We start from the raw sequence: 18,079 nt of genomic DNA, 5'->3' as shown, positions 1-18,079 counted from the left end.
ATTCAGTGGGTTACTTCATTAAGCTTTACATGCTTATTACTCTGAAACACAGCACAGATTTGTAACATTAGTGAGTTAAAACCAGCAGGCATTGCCCTGTCAAACTGTCATTGCATTAGCTACAATTTAAAAAATATGTGTATTTTATATAATATATAAAAAATAAAAAAAAAAAAAAATGTAAAAATATGTAGCATACAGTTCCAGTATTACTCGTAGAGCGACAAAAACCCTGGAATCATAGAATCACTAGGTTGGAAAAGACCCACCGGATCATCGAGTCCAACCATTCCTATCAATCACTAAACCATACCCCTCAGTACTTCATTCACCTGTCCTTTAAACCCCTCCAGGGAAGGTGACTCAACCACCTCCCTGGGCAGCCTCTGCCCAATGACCCTTTCCATGAAATTTTTTTTCCTAATGTCCAGCCTGAACCTCCCCTGGCGGAGCTTGAGGCCATTCCGTCTCGTCCTGTCCCCTGTCACTTGGGAGAAGAGGCCAGCTCCCTCCTCTCTACAACCTCCTTTCAGGTAGTTGTAGAGAGCAATGAGGTCTCCCCTCAGCCTCCTCTTCTCCAGGCTAAACACCCCCAGCTCTCTCAGCCGCTCCTCATAAGGCCTGTTCTCCAGCCCCTTCACCAGCTTCGTTGCTCTTCTCTGGACTCGCTCCAGAGAAAGCCTTAAGACTTTCTTGAAGAACGATCATAGTCTTTCTTGTTTCCTACCTGACTCAAATTCATACCCCTGCTTCTCTCTCCAGAGGGGTGGGTGCCTGAGAAGGAAAGGCAAGGCAAGGCAGGGCACACCTCCTGCCGAGCTCAGGCTGGGGAACGTAGACGCCCACAAGCAGCACGGCAACTAGAGATGCTGAAGGTCACTCTCGGAATCACAGGAGATCTGGATTAAAGCTTTTGCTTCCTACATTTTTTTTTCTTTCACCACCTATGCAACTTATGTAAAATACACAAAAAATCCTAAGACAAGGGACCAGAACCCATGTCTCTGCATCCTCACAACTGAGTATTTCGCTCTCACCTCTAGCTGCACTTTTGCTATGAAAGCGTCCTGAAGTATTAGGTTCCACATTAAACTTACTATTTACTAGTCTGTATGCGTGTGCACATCTATGTGTATGCAGGCATCTGACTGTGAGATTATGAGAAGCACCTGGAGAATGCAAAAGGACTGGGCTACTGCAGAGGCTTGGTGAAAAAAAAACTAAGCACCCTCCTATCTTTATTTGGATTGCTGTAGACTTCAGGCAAGATGCGGAAGCCTGGTGAGGGTGCTCTTGTATATGCACAAATATTAACTGTAAGGGATGACGGTGAGATCCATAAACTCTCGAGGACTGGAATACAGGTGTAAACATTGCCTCTCTGGATATCCTCTTGCATGTCACAAAAGTTGAAAAGGGTGCCCCTAGGCTGAAGCATGTTAGCCAATCATACTGACTACAGAGTGCCAATACAGATATTGGACCTCTTCTTCAGACTATACTTAAACAAGGACCAATGGCTTAAAAAATAAATATAGCACAGTCCACCTGAATTAGCCCTAGGACTTATAACAGCTCTAAGAATCAGACAGGGGGACAAAAGGTCATGAAATCCTACCTGTAACTTTGTGATATGTGCAAATTCTACACCAGAGTAATGCATTTATTTGGAACACAAAGTTGGCAGCAAATAGCTAACCCAGCATATCTGGACTGACTTCTGCCTGTGATCTGGCTTTACATTTATGTTTGCTAGTGAGAACAATTTATTAGTTATTTCCCATCTCTGTCTTCACTATTTTGCAGTTATCCAACAGAACATCAACTAACAACTAACAAGCAAATGCAATTCCAAGCATGGCAATATTGATTCTTAGTAAAGGAATACAGCACGAGGCCATTTTCCTACTGGTACTTTATGAAAATCAGGCATCAGATGACCACCTTAAATAAAAGAGCCAGTTTCAGGATGCACAGGATTTCCTTATAACCAGTCCAGTGGTCCTAAGCAATCAATTTCCTTCCTCTATCCTAATTTGCCCTTATACATCATATTCAAGATTTTATCTGGACAGGGGCTGGTTGGCTCAGTGGATAAACCTCTGCCTTTTCACCTCTGGGATCATGGTTCAAGTCAAACCCTGATGAAATGCACTTGATCGTCCTAATCTAGTTCTTAGTGGACAGTATTCCCATTATCTCTAAAAGGGTCACAGCCAAGGCCATTGGGAAGAGAGCACTGTGCTATATCTTGTCTGTTGATTAATACATTTTCAGTGATGCCAGATCCTTAACCTTCACGAGCACACATATTCTCACAAAAAGCTTAATAAAAGTTCCTCATGGACTAAACCTTTCTTCTCAATTTGCACATCATTCCGTGATTTCCTGGGAATATAAAAAAATCCCCACATACAAATTAAGCAACATTTAAAGGTATGTTTGCCTGAACCGTTTGTAATAACACCTCTAAGTTAATTAGCATGACAACAGATCGCTGTAAATCATTACTTAACAAGACTTTTATAACTCAATCCATTTTTACAGAATAATATAATTTCCTTCTCACACCAAAGCTAAACAGACACACAGCATAAAAGGAATCTACCCTCAAAGGCTGATTTCACTGTTCAAGACATAGAAATTGAGTAAGAATATGCTCTCCATAGAAGTTCAGTTTGTTCTCTGCAGCAAGAGGACTGCTGAAGGACCACTGACAGCAACGTTTTTTTTTCCTGTTCTAACAACAATTAAAGTAAGAAATGGAACCATCTCCGTTTCATGACTATCTAGGCTGGAAATCATTGGGCTTTTACGTGTAACCACCTCAAATCTCTTTTGGAATCAATGCCATTATCAACGGTATCCTCTGAAACTTCTGATTATCCAGGAGCTACTGTGTGGCTGGCACTCTGGTTCTCACCTCCTTTACCTCTGAGCTTCAGAGGCCAGGGGAGCAGTGGAAACCAAGGACTGCCAAGGGGTGCGTCTCCGTGAGAGCAGGGCCGTGCTGCCCTGGGGCAACAGCAGGAAGCAGGGAAAACCACTGTAAACAGAGATATAGGTATCGTCGGGGCAATCTGTGGTTTCACAGGATGGGGGATGATGTGATTGAGAGCAGCTCTGCGGAGAAGGACTTGGGGGTGCTGGTTGATGAGAAGCTCGACATGAGCCGGCAACCTGCGCTCACAGCCCAGAAGGCCAACCGTGTCCTGGGCTGCATCAAAAGCAGCGTGGCCAGCAGGGTGAGGGAGGGGATTCTGCCCCTCTGTTCCTCTCTTGTGAGACCCCATCTGGAGAATTGTGTCCAGTTCTGGAATTCCCAGCATAAGAAGGAGATGGAGCTGTTGGAACTGGTCCAGAGGAGGCTACAAAGATGATCAGAGGGCTGGAGTACTCCCATACGAAGACAGGCTGAGAGAGTTGGGGTTGTTCAGCCTGGAGAAGAGAAGGCTCAGAGGAGACCTTATAGTGACCTTCCAGTACCTGAAGGGGCTACAGGAAAGCTGGGGAGGGACTGTTCACAAAGGCTTGTGGTGATAGGACGAGGGGCAAAGGCTATAAACTGGAGAGGGACAGGTTTAGACTAGACATAAGGAGGAATTTCTTCACTATGAGGGTAGTGAGGCCCTGGCCCAAGTTGCCCAGGGAAGCTGTGGCTGCCCCATCCCTGGAGGTGCTCCAGGCTGGATGGGCCTCGGGCAGCCTGATCTAGTGGGAGGTGTCCCTGACCATCACAGAGCCTTGGAACTGGATGATCTTTAATGTTCCTTCCAACCCAAACTATTCTATGATTTTATGATATAATGAGTCACCAGTTTCCAAGAATATCAATGGACAAAAGAGATTATGATTTTAGCAGGAAAAACGTAAGGCTTAACTCTTAAGACAATGAAATCACTGATTACTTTTATCACATGGGTGTGGACAGTAAGGACAATAAATGGTTTCTACCTGAATTGATTGTTTAATATGGTTCATAAAAAAGTTAGGAATGTATGTACTGTTTGTCATTTCCTATTGTGGTTGAAGATCATAAAATGATTCGTAATGATTAAATCATTCTTCCGCGGTCATTATGAGTTTTTACATTCTTACTATATTTATTTAACTGACTACTGAAGAAACAGCATTTAGCTTGTGGTTCTTTTATACAAATCATAACATGATTATATATTTTTTTAATTAAATAATTGTCTCTGGCTTGCTCTCCTTTTGATTACTTTGAAATTAACAGGGAACTCTCAAACCCAAGCTATTTTGAAAAAAAAAATCCAACTCCACTTTATAGCCTGGTATATCATAAATGATTAAGGAATTTGAAAAACCAACAGGTAAAGGTGTAGATTTATTCAAGAACTCCCTGCACGCTGCTGCTCTCCTTAAAGCATGAGCTTGCTGGTTTTTATCACTGGAGAGATGGCAGATCCAAAGCTATGACTAAGTTCTGTGCGAGCAGTGCACTGCGAGTGAGCGTCAGGTCAGGAGTGGCCACCACTGCAGATCCACCCGGGAAGCCTCTGCAGAAGGCCTGGGTGTTCCCCAAGTCTCTGCTTGCACAAGGACTCCTCGTGCTCTTTGGGTGGGTGAGAAGCTGGAGCACAAAAGAGGGGGGACTGGAATATGGTGATGGTTCCCAGCTGGGGACTGCCAACTCCTGAAAGGTGCAAGCAACCAGTTCAGATGAGAGAAGCCTCATTTGTTCTTTGGACACCCTTCCTGGGCAAGTCTCTGGAGCAGGAGGGCACAATGATGTTGTACAGTAAGGCTTGGCTGTATCCCACCATCAAGGTCAGAGGTGTTAAGTTTCTTCTACTTCAAAAATGACAACTTAAATAGAATTTGTCTGACACTAAGGTGAAACTGTGTGTGTGGTACCTCCCCTGGTTCCGCCTTTCTCCTTGCCGCTTCGCACCATCCCTCCCCACAGCACCGAGACATCGCACCTCTGTTGTACTCAGGGGAGTTACACCCTGGTCCATCTGATGTTCTCCAACTTTGATGTACAATTCAGAACATACAAATAAAACATTAGGACAGTTGCGCATTATTGCTACAGCTGTTTTCAAATAGGTTTTCTTTCTTTTCAGTTGCTACATGCCTGGATAAATCTGGGTGTTCCTTTCTGAAATAAAACGATACAGAATGTTCATTGCACTTCGAGCTAACAAATACAGGTAATTGCTAAGCTAACTTTGGAATAAACTACAGATAAGTCTGGATAAGCTACAGATTAGTTTGGAAAAATGAGACCTGACAGATTGCTGTACTCATTTCAAACTGAATTTCTGTTGAACAGATAGTTTGTATCTGTATCAGATTTTTCATTAAAAATACTCATTTTTATAAATATATCTTAAGATTCTTTTTGTTGATTACAACATAAAAAAGAAGGAATAATTGTGTATGGACAATGATAAAGTAGCCTGTTGATAATAAATATTTGTCAGGCCTTGTCACATCTGTACACATTCCAATGTTACTGAAGAGACACCACACTGATAAAAAAAAATACCCTCAGAAAAATCAATGGATTTTGAGCTAAAGCAGTTGCTAAACACACAGAAAACATCTTTATCCAACAGCCATAGTGCTGTGAAAATTCCCAAGCCTTGCATTGGTGCAGCTAAGGAAAATTTAATCTTCCCAAATACTCATCAGGGCACTCCATCCTGCAGACCTGACAGCCCCACTTATAATTAATTATACAATTTCGATGGGAATATCGACTAAACAAAGCTATAAATCATAGAAAAAGTCAATAGGCATGGACACATTCAATCATGTCCCGACCAATGATTACTACTCTTAAAATACAATAATTATTTTCAGGAGCCAGCTTGAATTAAATTTCTGTCAGGCTGGTACAAGACCAGGGGTTGATGAAGGATGCGATGGATTTTTTGGGTTGAATTCGGCACAGAGACATTTATCCTTTTAGATAGGTAGTTTGTTTTTAGTGATCATGGTGCTGCGTGTTTAACTAGACCATGAAGATTAGATTATCTCCAATGGCTCATTATATCGTTTATCTTTTCCTTCCATGTTTGACCTGGAAGATTTCCCTCTTCTTGATGCATGAATGAAATGACTGCTGATTTTGAAATGGAATGTGCTTATGTGGGATTCTGCCTGTGCCTTTGCACACTGCAACAAAGTATGTAAAGTCAATCAGCAGTCACCTGAAATACCACTAACGTGTGGTAAACGGCAGCAACAGGAATAGCTTTGCCCAGCTTTGGAAATGTACTAGGGGATGAAAAATGACAAATACTTGAGATGTTTTAAAATTAAAGCTAAAAAAATCATAACAGTAATACATGTAGAGGAAAATCTGAGCTAGGAATGGGATTAGTATGGAAACGGGAATTGGAATTAGCGTTATTAATTTGAATTAAATGTCCTCAAAACTGACAAAAACCAGCAAAGGAAATATTCCATATTTCCCGAGGATGTATTCACCTTGTGTATTTAACAAATAAACAAACCTCAAACCAACTTATCTCACGGTAACTGCGTTTTTAAGACACGTTGCCTTGATAGACACTTCTCCTGGTGAGCATACACACCACACATGAAAAGACGTGTTACGTGAAGGGCCAGCAGCCCAACAAACGGGATGGATCGCAATAGATGCCGAAAGGAGAAAGAGATCCTTGCTTTCCTCATGAGTCTGACTGATCAAACTCTTCTGACCTCAAGAAATCAGTGAGGTCTCAGATTCACACATGAAATTAACCTCCTAGGTCAACTTAACTAAACTCTGGTTTTGAGTGTTAAGGTAAAAGGGCTTCAGGTGTCCTCCTTGCCCTGGATCCTTGCAGACAGCCCTCCAAACAGCCTGGTTCTCTATAAATAGCAAGATAATAAGCTGTAGGTAGGAGAGCAGAAGAGAGAGAGAGGAGAGGCATGGACCCAGGGTACATCTCAGTCCTATGCAAAAAGGAGCAATGCACGGGGTAAGCAGGGACAGGGTTTCACTAGCACAGAGCATGGCAAAACATAGCAGTGTGGAGTAGGGCAAACACAAAGGGGTTCCCCAAAAAGCTGAGATACTGAAGATGAATCCCTCCTTTTATTTTAGAAAGGAGGAAGGAAGGTAAAACTCAGTCACCCTAAGGAAAGGACTGAAGAAATAAGAGGAACCTTGGTTAGCTTGTGTTTCTACACGAGCACCTTTAACACAGACAGACAGACAGACACACAGAGTTTCTGCAGAACAAAGTTTCCTGAAGATTTTTTTTGTCAAGTGCAGCCTGCCCTATTGATACAGCTCAGATTATTCAACATACAAATGCCATTAGATTATGCATAGATGGGCAGCCCAAGATCTGACACAAGCGAGCACAGCTCTTATGTCAGTGAAGTTGGGCCCATTTCCACAAGCAGAGGGTCTGGCCAATCAAATCCACAATAAGACTCCATGCAATACGCACATTCCTGATTTTTATTTGTGCATAACTGTTTGCGTTTTTCTTTTTGTGCTTCATCTTTTTCCTTTATTTACATAACTTCTAGGAATCTTAGGTGAAATTGAGAAAGCTGCAAACAGTGATATAGAAATTTTCCAAACTAAGTGGCTACATTTTGAAATAAAATCACCTTAAAGAAAATATAAAGCCATTCTCCACAGAAAAACTGGAGTTCTCATTACAAACCAGAACATTTGTGTTCCCTGTCCACTTTCTCCTCTAAGGAGCCCTCTATGAGTGCCCAAACAGTGCCAGTCTGCTGTAGGGTTTGAGTTTTCTATTCTGTTTATTTATGCGTTCTTATTATTCTTTGTACACTCAGAAGACCCAATTATTTTCAGAACGGCTTTGCGCTAAGGACTCCTCCTAAGTTACTGTGGCGCAAAATGAAGACCTAGTAAAGACACAGGATACTTGAAGAAATGCAGAGCAGAGGACAGAGGAGATAAGTGAGCTGTCACATATATTCAGTTTACAATTTTGTCTGTGAAAAAGAAGTTAAACAGTTGCCAAAGTTAAGAAGCTGTACGCAAAACAACTGGTTAAGTGCAGAGGAAATCTGAAACAGTTATTGTGTTAGATGAACTGTCTCTTCTCATTCTGTAGACAGCATGGTTGATTAGGATAGATGGCATAAGTGATAATTACAAAGGAAATAGGGACAGTTGATAAGGATAAGGCCAGTAGAGAAATGCAGTTGCTATGTGAGTTTCCAGCTTATTCCTTCAAAAGGAATGAATGAAATGAACTTACCGCAGTGCCATTGTTATCTCTAAATACATCTTGATTAAAATAGTCAAAGAGCTTCTTTTCTAATTGTAGCATAACCTAAAAAAAAAACAGAGGAGAAAGATTAGGAAAGCTCTTGGACTCATCTACCTAACACACAGCTGCTGGAAGCGACCCTTTTAGAGACATCCAAACCCTTTAAAACTACATGAGGTTTCTGCACAGCTAAAGCTCCTTGTCAGCTCGCCCATTTGGTTGACTGGCAATCACTTAGAAAGATCCAATTAACTGAGCATTAGGTCTGACAATCTATATCCCTCCCCTCCCTTTAAATTATCAGTTTGAAACAACTATATTCATGCTTTGTAGGAAAGAAAGTGAGCATTCAACAACATTTCTGTTTACACAGGGGGACAGAGGGCATTAGGTTGTTTACCTTTCGGTCATTATCAGATTCACGAAATATTAGCTTGACTACTTCATTTGTGTCAGCTGCTCGGATAGTCTGCATTGTAGCCTTTGCACATAGTGTCTAACAAAAAACACAAAGGGAGAAAGAGAAACTAGTTTATACCCAACATAAGACCACATTTCATCAAACTTTATCAATCTACGTATCTCCAACGCCCACCTGCAAGTATGATTTGCTGTAGATCAAAATAGATCACTGCTCATTTACTTTCACTCATGATGGATTTAAAACAATAAACTGAATTACTGCTTGAAGAGAAACAGGCAATATTAAGAAAGCATCGATCAGATAAGGCAAATAGTCATTAAATTTACTACCACACACATGGGTTCTTTCACAGGTCTGTCACTGTGTCACACAGTACCTGCAAGCATCCTCAAAAAACACTTCCTACAATTACTGATGTGACAGCTCCACTGGTTTCTGCAATGCCTTCTGAAAAGCTGATAACTACATTGGCACTACAGCTCCATGCGTTAACTCTTGTTTGCAAAAAATTCTGCCTTTTGAAGGAATCTTAAATAACTTTAAATAAAATAGTTAAAAATCCCAAACAAAACCAACTTTAAAAGTCCAAACAACACTCACACAATCTGACAGTAAGTTTCAGGGTTTACTCTGGATAGCAAATCCCACACATCACCCTTTTAAATAAGAGATAACATCACATCTCTAGATATCTGCAGGACCGGGCATCTAAAATAAAGCATGAATCAACACTTTATCAGGCACAGAGGTGTAGATTTCTGAGGAAGTGTCAGGCCTCAATTCATTTGCCATTCACCTGGTTGGAACCCATTTTCAGTGACAATCAAAGCTAACCTAGGGAATAATACAGAAAATGCTGTTTAAAGGCTTGGTCTGTTGCACTGTAACAGGTGAAAACCTGGAGCTTTTAGTAGTAAGGCATCCATTTAACCTAAAAACATACTTTAGACTTACTGAATCTATACTTTTAGTGAAGCTTTAAGTATGTTAAGTGCTTTGAAATGCAGAAATAGACCATCTCTTAACTGTGGGGAAGGCAGGCTTCACAGAGGGTTCTGCAGTTATGCTGCTTGGGCAAAGGTACTGGGCGGCAGAAGAGAGCAAGGGGAACCAAGAAAACCTTGGTATTACTCAAAGACAGTGAGAGAATGGCCAAGACGTGGGCTCACACCTGGGAGGCACTCCAGAATCCTTCAGCATCCTTTGCTGCTGCTGCCAGCATCTCTGCACAGCAATGGATAAGGCTATTGGCAAAGACTATTCTGAATAAAAGCATATTTTGCTAGAGGTTCTTAACAAAAATGTGCTAAAGCAAATAACTCAATCAAAGAGAAGGAAAGTTGACTTCCCTGCTCTGCCTGTTCCATTCCTCTTCATAACAGCCAGACAGCAGATTTTCATTTTGCATAATATTCACATATAAAATAAATATGTACTAGGGTAACAGGGTAATAGAATTTCACTACTACATGCTTCTTCCTTTCAGAAACAGAAATACTGATGTGGGATTCATTAGCAGTACTGCAGTACCCACCCGACACAATGCCATGAAACTACAGCTTGCTTCTCAGTTTCCCATTCTGAATTTCTTCTGTAGCAGATGCAATCCAGCATTTAAACAAAAATCCATTTGCTTCCGAATACTTTAGATCTCAGCTTAGGTTACTGATGCCAGAGTGGAAACATTCTGCCTGTGGACTTTTTTTCTCCCATTTGATAGAAAGACATTAAAAAATGATCCTGGAGAAAGGCCCCTGCGTGTTGCCACAGCACAAACAAAATGCATCAAGCTAAGCAATTTCATTTTTAAAGGATAACTTTAGTGTGATTCAGCAAAAATAGAATACAAATCAGATTTTTTTCTTCAAGTCTGTGAACTGAACGGGCGCCGATTCCCCATCTAACTGAATAAACCATGTCCCCTCCTGACAAATATTTCTTGATTGCTTTCTCCCCCTCGAATCATCTCTATAGATTACAAGCATCTAACCGGGTTTTGTCCTGAAAAGCTTGGCACGACCACGGCACCGACACGGCGGTAGGTGTCTGTGACCACAGCTTTCACCGGAGGAAGGAGTACCCATCACAGAGACAGGCTGAGGCTGCCCTTTGAGAACTTCATCTGCTCTGCGGAGTCAGAAGGTGTTTTATCAAAAGGCGGAGAGGGAAGATGCTGTTAAACCTAACCTCACCTGGGAGGGAGGAGGAGAAGCACACCAGGCTGTTTTGAAACCTGGTCACCAGGCGGTCAGGGCAGCTGCCCTTTGGGTACCACTGATGCTAAGCACAGACCTAGGCACCTTGCCCTCGCATCCCCATGTACCGTAGCATCCTTTTTGTCTGTTGGGACAGTAATTCCCGTTTTGCCATCTGTGTCCGTAGAGGACACGGATGAGGTTATCCAGCAGCAAGCCATTCCCAAAGTGGCTCCCTCCCATGCCGGCTATTGAAATTCAAAGCACAGATCAGCTAATCGGGTGAAGCCCCCAAAAATAGCGCTTTGGGCTCATGTGTCACAAATCAGTCTGGTCGCCTTTAGACAGCGCACCAGATTAGAACAAGCACCCGAACAAACCAAAGCGGAAAACCCGCCGCTCTCTAAAGCTGGTTTCTAAAGCCCTAACAAATCGCTCCATCTTTCACTCATTTAAACTTTCCAAATGAGGGTCAATACGGTCCCCGAGCATCCAAATGCTAATGCGCTTAAGGGCGCTTAAGCAGCTTTCCAGAGTGAATGGGCCAAAGAAGGGCTCGAAAAGACAAGGCAGAGTTACTGTCACTGTCAAAAAGTCATTGTAGCCACCCCCAGAGTGGTTGCAATTCAAGAAATTCATGATTTCTGTCTCTTAAAGGCATCTGCTTGAGAACATTTTTTTTTTCCTGAGCTGCTTTATCTCACAACTTCAGGCTGGCTCTAACAGAAAAAAAACCCCGCGATGGACTCTTGAGAACCAATACAGAGAAAGGACCCACATACCTTATTGCTTTCAAACTTCACACGCACAAAAAGTTACCTTATTCACAGACAAAAAGTGATTGGGCAAAGGTTCATTTCTTATACAAGCCGGAGCACTCCTTTTTTTTTTTCCTCCTCCTTTCAATTTCTACAAAGTCGTAGTCACCCAAGCAGAAAACTTTGGGGAACATGTGCCTTTTGAGACGAGTCTACTTATGAAGGGATTTTTTGTTGCTGGTAAAGAAAATCAAAATGCTATGAAAACACACTGTTTCTTTCTGAGTATTCCCTCAAAAATACTCTTTTACAAAGCCAGAAGAGAGGAAACCAGATATCAAAACTTCTTTACCCAAGTTATCTTCTTAAAAAGATCTTTTTTTTCCTTTCGAAACAAAATTTGGTTAAAATGTTTGCAGGTCAGCTGCATTCAGAGCTGAGAGAGAACTCGGTATTCAGCCTCTGCTTAGAAAATACAGATGTGTCTTATTCCTGTGTCCACAAACATTGTCCACACAGGTAGACGCTTCCTACTTTTTAAAAATAATCCTTTGTGATAATTTATGCATATTGAATTGTAACACACAGCAATAACTTTTTTGATAATGGCTTTGGAACGTAATAAAATGCACTGTTATGCAAAGCTAGGAGTGAAAGCTTTTTATAAGGACAAGAGACAAATCTGGAATTTCTTCTAAACTCTGCAGTCCTCAGAAATGGAAAGCCTTTTGATTTACAGCATAAATGTAACCTTCAAAATACATCTGCTCCCACATATATATATATGCAACATATCAAAATGTTTTAGACTTTTTCTGCATACTTACAGTAAAAAGGGATAATGTATGGTTACATACACAAACTATACACATGCAGTAGTTTATAATACATATTAGAGAATGGCTTTTTATACTGCGTTTATTTGGAAACAGTCTGAAAGGCTGCGAACTGTGCTATCGGTTCCTGCTAACAGAGCCCTGCTGTAAAATGCAGCTGATTTTTCATCGATTTTGCACTCCTCCTCCTCCTTTCTGAACACCCTTTAGACTTGAGTCCACCTCCAGCTGAGTCATCACGTGCTTGTATTTACTTCAACAAACTTTTTGAAAAAAATGCACTATCCAAGCACATACAGACTCAAACTTTCCTACTAATTCTAAAGACATGTATTATTTTTCCCAATTATTTGAATACTCTCCTTAGGACTTTTACTCCTTTGAATTCTTGTAAAATAATAACAACAAAGAAAAGAAAGCAGAATATAATCGCTGCTTCTTTGTAATTAAAAAAGTTTAGTGATAGTAGCAATTGCAATTTCTGGTAAGCTGCATGGAGTGAAACACAAGTGTTTGTTGCTTGAAGTGCCAGGAGAGAAGAGCAGAGTCTGAAGAATGCTAACATGAGCCAGCTGAAACAAGGTCTTGAGCACACGAGCAACCAGTTCAATTAAACTTAAGATATTTCATTTTTTCCCACTTATATATTCTGTGGCTTCTGGCAGGATAGAAAGAACAGAGGTAAATGTATCACCTAGTTATGGCAGTGAAATGCTTCTTCTGAAACACTGCTCAAAAGCCAAAATCAATTTGACGCTTATTAAATTAGGATAATAAAACGCTTTTTTATTATTATCTGGATGCAAATTGTATTTGAAACAATCAGCAAAGTGGTTACTCCCACTACTTTGGAGTAGTAACTACTTTGGGAGTAACAGGAACATCTGTCTTGTTTGGTCTTCTCCGCACCTCTGAGGGGCTGATATGAGTTCCTGGGAATGTTCTAACAGTAAATTCACCAGATCATGTGATTCAAGTGAAATACAATTTGTGAGCAAGAAAAACAAAGTTAAATGTAACTTTCTGAGTCAAGGGAAGTTGTGCATTTAGCTACAGAACAGGTAACACTGTGTTTTTTAAACTCTATCTGCCACTGGAATGGAGACTTATTTTAGCTTATTTTTCACCACTGAGTAGAGGTGTTTGGCTGCACGTCTGCTGCAAACAATTAGGGAAACTACAGAGCTGAATTCCCTGATGTAAAGCAATCAAAACCCATCTGAGAGGATGTACACTTTATGCGAAAAAATATCCTTCAGACTATATGTTAACTTGTGTCAACTTAAACCACGTGGAAACAAGCAATAATGTCGAAGTTGCTATGCTTTTAACACTAATACGCTTCCAGGAATTTAACTCAGCAGAGAGATAAATGTTAGTTGAATAAAAAATATAAAAAAAGTATTAATGAGAAGCCACTGAAAGTATCAATATGTGAAATTACTTTCTCTTTGAATATTCCCAGAGGAGTCCAGGGGAGCAGAGGTGGTGGAGACAGGTAGTGGAGACGGTGGGATGGGGAGCAAAAGCCTCCCACACCATTCCCGTCTTTCCTCTCAGCGCACAGCTTGTGTAGCGGGTGTATGGTCCATCTTCTGATGGCAAATCAATACAAATTACACGACGCTGCTGCCTGTATTCATTTTAGGGCTGATTTAACTTCACAGGCAGTTCACAGCAGCACCAGCTTGGCCCAGAAGCTGTCCAAGACCTACAGTACTACTCCGCTCACCCCCCCGCACTAGCCTTTTGCTGATTTGTGGCAAAGGGATATTTTGCTTTTAAAATACCTCTTTGGGTAGCACCTGTAACAAAATAAACCCAACACTAAGCCCCTATCTTCCTGCGCCTGTTCTCCCAAATATCTCCTGCATCCCTAAAATAAACGATCCCTGCTGGAAACAATTCGCATTCCTCTGGACTTGATTTCACATCAGCTGCACTAAGTTTATTGTGGAAAGCATTTTCGTGTCCAGACATGTAGATCATTTACAACAATGCTATCAAAGTGTATCACTACACAAGGCAAAACAATTTCCATCAGTTTTTCAGGTGCTGCACTGAGTAAGCAGAGAGACCAGTTTAAAGGCATCTGCCTGGCAGTACACGTAACTGCCTGCTCTGTCGGTGATGCTCTCTTGCCTGCTCTATTATTGCTGAAAACAACACCCAGTTCTGATAGAATGATCTTCTGCAGTAACTCAGCTGCAGATGCCAGCCCCAGCCCATCCTCAGCCCACGCAGCAATGGGTGCAGGAGCAGCCAGTTCAGTGCCACTGGCCCACAGAACCACCTGCCCTTCCCCAGCTCCTGAGAGACCTTCGAGGCTGCTGGCCCTGCCCTCCCTGCCTCTATAGCTTTCCTCTATGCCAACAGCTGGTGGCAATGATGGCTCTCTTTTTAATTCTCTTCTTGAGAAAAGAATCTGAATTAAGCCCGAAAGGCCTATGCCACTAAGATTCTCCAAGATTACAGCTCTGTCCCAGGAGACAGGAACACTACATTGCGGCTATCAGCTGCCTCCTTGCATCTTTTTCACCCAGAACATAAACTTCTGATGGCACTGAAAAAAACACCCTCGTGGCATTTATTACATGTTTAACAGCAATAGCATCCCATCTACTTATTAGATACTCTGCATAACCTAACTCAGCTACTTAGACACTGAGCTTAGTTTATAAACTTCCGATGCTTAAATCTGACTTCCCTAATTTTGGCTAACTATTCTAAACATAGGTTTCTTCTGAAAACAAACAGTTTGTTCAGTTAGTCGTTACTTTGTACATGATTTAATTCTTAAATTTTCATCAATACCCACTGAATAGCAGGACATTAATTACTCACTCACCTACACAGATGCAGAGAGAAAGAATAAGAGATACTAGTTTCTCACACTCCTAAATTTTTCTGCGCAGCATCTTTCCATACTCCCTTTTGTCAAATAGAGAAAGAGACTGTCAGACACTTTGTGGTTCTCTGTCCTAAGCAGTTCTGCAAATAGAACAACTCCCCAGTTCGCAACTACTTTTCATTTTCAATATTGGTGTTAAATTTACTGTTTTGTATCACTGTTAATTTCTCCACCCTGCCTCGGTGTATTTCTTTCTAAGAATTAAAAAATCAGCACAGAACTCCTTTTCCATCACACACATTCACCAGCGTGGTGATCACAGAATCACTAGGTTGGAAAGTAGTTTTCTCTATTGGGCTCCTTCTGGTCAGGTTCCGTATCTTTTTGGATTCTCCCATTTCATTTTCCTGACTATGACCTCCAAGCCTGAGTTCAGCTGAGCGTCTACATGTTGATTCACAAACAACTTATCCTGAGCCATTTGGCACCTGCATGCATTGGGAACACAAAGTTTTGTAGGGCTTCTGCAGGCAATGGTGAAGTTTTCAGGTAATGGGTTCTCCAACCTTCTTTTTAAGCTCTGGGTTTGAATTCGCTCGCTGACATTGATAGTATATATGCATTCGGGACTTTGATTAGATCTGGATAAACCCTGCACCACTGGAAGATCTAGAAATTCAAAGCAGTCTGCTAGAAAAAAACCCTCCCCTCCTCCTGTCCATCTTCCTAGTCATTTAGCATCACTACTTGATGTCCACTAGGGTCCGGGGGGAGTTTTCAAAGACAATGATTTGTTTTTCCATAATTACAGGAACTGGAGCAGTCCAACCGTTTATGGAAATCTTCTGTATATATGATGTCCTGTCCCATAATCCTATCCCTGAACTTCCTGAGATTTGTTCAGACTTTTTTCTATTACTTCTCTTTCATTATTACATTTTTCTGCTTTGCAGAATACCAGCAGAATACCAGCTTGAAAAATCCCTTGTTGGAAACCTTCACAGCACTTACCCTTGTTTCACTCCAGCTGACCAAGCAGAGGACTGTACGCATTGTTTCCGTTAAGCAAAGACTTCGATGAAGCACACAAGATCTGTGATGTAAATCTTTTTCTGTAGAGAAACGTAAAATCCTCTGTTCCCTTGAATTCAGGAGGAATGAAATAAGAGGCAGCTTCTCTCCTTATAGCTAAGCTTGCTTTTATCTAACTTTCAGACTAAGAACCTTCTATTTCTTTTCATTTTAAAAGCAAAATAGACTGTGGATCCCATCTGCTCCTGTGTGCCCTTCAATTGCCTTTGTTTAGAGTGGTAATATTTGCCTCTGTTTGGGCTGACGGTGTTATCTTTTCTCCTACCTCCAAATTTAATGGTTTCTTACAGCTGTAAGAACTGAAACACGGAAGCAGGAATGCAGAGTAGCAAAAATTTAAGTCAACACTTAACAAAATTCTCTGGTGCTTCCCAACTGGCTCCCAGAACTGGACATTGCAAGGTTCCAAGTAACTTGAATCTGTCAACTTTATCCTTCTCAGCCGTTCCAGGAAGAACACTCGCTGCCACAGCCTGCTGGGGAGGGACAGGCGCGCGTGTGCTGCCAGATCACAACTACTGCAACGTGCTCTGCCCAGCAGAGTATTTCCATGTTATCTCACTCAGAACAAAGAGAAGGCTCAGAAACACTCCCATGCAATACTCTGTTTCACCAACTTGCACTGCCAGAATGAGTAAATTTAGGGGTTTGCCCTTCAAATTAACGGGGAATTTGGTACAAAATCAACAGTGTGACAAGACTCCAGATTAAGTCTTGGCCTCTGAAGAGTGTGAGCCTTTGGCTTCCACAAAGTAAGCTTACAACAGCAAGTATCTTCTATGCAATATATGACCCAATACACTGTTCAATAGTATTTTTATACTTGACCACTAATAAGCTTATCCTCAGAAATCAAAATTGGAGCGGACTTTTAAAACATGAAGCGTTGGGCAATTCTGAAATCAAACCACTTATCTACCTAAAATCTATCTGCCTTCAGGCAGACGGTAGCTACTTTTAATCACAGAGTGAGAAATACAGTGAAGCACTGTATTTTTTTTTTCATCCTATCGTGCATAATAGCAAAAATAATTAATTCATTAAACAAAGAGGGAATTTGAGACCTGGAACAGGGAAGTGACTTGCATGAGGCAGAAGTGTGTTCTGGGCTGCCAGCTCCTCAAGCCCCTGCTCTTGCTAAGTCTTAGCACCAGTGTGCGCCCTCCATCTCATCAAGTGACCACAAGTAGGTACGGCAAAGTGGGAGAGATCATAACATTCTTACACTGTTTCTCATCTATGGGAGAAGAACATCTTCCTCTAAGTTAATTTTAGTTTTTAATATTAATATTAGTGTTATTATTAATAGAATCACTAGGTTGGAAAAGACCCACAGGATCATTGAGTCGAACCGTTCCCATCAATCACTAAACCATGCCCCTCAGCACCTCATCCACCTGTCCCTTAAACACCTCCACGGAAGGTGACTCAACCACCTCCCTGGGCAGCCTGTTCCAAATGTGACAGGAAACTAATTTCCAGTTCACCACACCTGTTTTTCTGAGCTGAACAAGCTGGGAATGTGAAATTCACTGTGTTAATAACTGGAACGGGCTGTGTTCTGGTGAGACTAGAACTCGGCTGATTGGGTGATGCCTTCCTGATGCAACAAGCGTACTATTTTCCTACTGTATTTTTCCCCTTTCTCTGTCCAGCCACCCTGACTTGACTCTTTTTCATCCTGCC

The 18,079-nt window shown here is 41.5% G+C and overlaps 1 protein-coding gene across 2 annotated transcripts in view; it reads right to left on the bottom strand.

The window, feature by feature from the left end:
- Positions 1 to 18,079, bottom strand: part of INPP5A (inositol polyphosphate-5-phosphatase A) — a 249,251-nt gene that overhangs the window by 32,752 nt on the left and 198,420 nt on the right. For both annotated transcript variants that reach the window (XM_069863389.1, XM_069863391.1), the window contains exons 10-11: positions 8,638 to 8,733; positions 8,226 to 8,300 (exon numbers count right to left, since the gene is read on the bottom strand). In XM_069863389.1, coding sequence (XP_069719490.1) covers positions 8,226 to 8,300; positions 8,638 to 8,733 — 171 coding nt within the window. The remainder of the gene's footprint in view (positions 1 to 8,225; positions 8,301 to 8,637; positions 8,734 to 18,079) is intronic.

The sequence above is a fragment of the Phaenicophaeus curvirostris genome, chromosome 9, assembly GCF_032191515.1.
Source record: "Phaenicophaeus curvirostris isolate KB17595 chromosome 9, BPBGC_Pcur_1.0, whole genome shotgun sequence".
NCBI lineage: Eukaryota > Metazoa > Chordata > Aves > Cuculiformes > Cuculidae > Phaenicophaeus > Phaenicophaeus curvirostris.
This window is presented reverse-complemented; position numbering and strand designations above follow the sequence as displayed.